At 43.3% G+C, this 1,712-nt stretch overlaps 1 protein-coding gene across 1 annotated transcript in view; it reads right to left on the bottom strand.

The window, feature by feature from the left end:
- The window catches only part of TXLNB (taxilin beta), a 73,906-nt gene that overhangs the window by 39,452 nt on the left and 32,742 nt on the right, over positions 1–1,712 (bottom strand). The window contains exon 4 of the mRNA XM_006884941.1: positions 1,077–1,247. Coding sequence (XP_006885003.1) covers positions 1,077–1,247 — 171 coding nt within the window. The remainder of the gene's footprint in view (positions 1–1,076; positions 1,248–1,712) is intronic.

Genomic DNA, 1,712 nt, shown 5'->3' with positions numbered 1-1,712 from the left:
AACAATTAATTCTTGCTTTCCAGAAGCTGCAGGATCTTTTGCCAGGAGGGGAACTGTAGCCCCATACCGTATTATCTTAGAGAAGCCCTCATCCTGCTTCATTGAAAGACACTAGTGTCTGTGTGTAATCAAATTAACCACACTGCCAGTGGTTTACGCCGTAATTAGTGAAACCCATGCTGACTGAATGAAGTGATCAGTCTATTATTTTAAGATTGAGTAATTAAATCTGAAGAGCTCCAGTGTTTTCTCAAGTAGCTTCTCTTTTTTCAGACAACTATTGACATTTTGGCTCTCCATCTCCATTTATTAGGCCAATTAGCTGTGTGTCAATTCATTGCATATCCTTCAGACTTCCTTACAGACATGCACACAAAAAGTTCCATTTGTGCACATTTATATTCTGAAAAGCTGAGCGAATGCCTACCTGATCACATAACCCGCACAGCGGATGCAGTGAACACGATGTTGAAGGTAAAGAGAATTACACGGATCTGATTGTCTGCTCTCCATCAGGTACGTGTGGGCACCTATGTGACAGCCTTTTCCTCCAGCCTCACATGGGCCTTTGTTTGTTTTAGGTGTCATTGGGTCAAATCGCCAACCCCACAGTGGAATCACAGAGGAATCTCCATTTTACAGATGAGGAAACAGTTCTCAGGGAGGAAAAAATCATATAGCAAAGGTCATATATCAAAGGAGCCATCAGCAAGGCTGTTGTCATGAGCAACCAAGTCAGAACCAACTCATAACTGACCTAGTGGTTTTTCACCTGTAGATCTCATGGGGAGGGGCGGGGGAGGAGATTGCTCATCTTCCTTCCAGAGAGTTCCTGATAGATTCAAAGCGCCTGCCTTTGGGTTGGCAGCATCATTCCTTACTTATTAGGCCACCAGAGCATCCGTTGGTCAGGCTAGTAGTAGTTGAACCTCAGCCTTTCTGAATCTCAAAACTGACTCTCTTCCCAGGAGTTGGAGAGGCCAGTGTCTCTGCTGCCTGGAAGAAAGTGTATTATCTGAGACACGACAGACAGACACCTACCTTCTGAAACATGTTATCTGAGATGTGACACTTACCTTCAGAGTCTTGTTGTGTCTCTGCAGCTCCCGGCACAGACCCTCCAGTTTGCTGCGAGCGAGAATAGCTCGGCTGTGCTCACTCTGTAACTGGTCCTTCTCTTTCAGGACTTGCACCTGTTTCTTTTGGAGGAGTTTTAACTTCTTTTGCTCAGTCCGATGCTCTTCCACCTAGACGTGGGGGCGAGATCATGAAAGAAAATGTCAGAGGTCACTTTTGAGTTAACAGAGAAACACGAAAGAGGAGAGATCTGAAGATTACTGTTGTCTTGGAATAGTTTTCACTCTTAAAACTGATACTCCAGGTGCAAAGCAACTTCAGGTTGTGTGGTTCTTACAGGTTTTTAAAACACAACATGAATGTGTGTTTTCTTTGTTTTTATTATTATTATTATTGTTATCATTATTTTAGAATCTTTTCTTACATAGACCTTTTTTTGATGATGTGGACATCGGGGAGCTCTGGAAGCCCATGGTTAAGAAGTTGTTTTGCCAATCCAAGGACAGGCAGTTTGAATCCACCAACTGTTCCTCTGGAGAAAGCTGAATAATCTCCTTCAGTGCAACAGTTTACAGTCTCAGAAAACCCACTGAAAGGCTAGAATTGGTATCGATTCAATGGCAAGGAGTTTGAGG

Source organism: Elephantulus edwardii, unplaced genomic scaffold (genome assembly GCF_000299155.1).
Source record: "Elephantulus edwardii isolate Elephantulus edwardi_28Jun2011 unplaced genomic scaffold, EleEdw1.0 scaffold00039, whole genome shotgun sequence".
NCBI lineage: Eukaryota > Metazoa > Chordata > Mammalia > Macroscelidea > Macroscelididae > Elephantulus > Elephantulus edwardii.
This window is presented reverse-complemented; position numbering and strand designations above follow the sequence as displayed.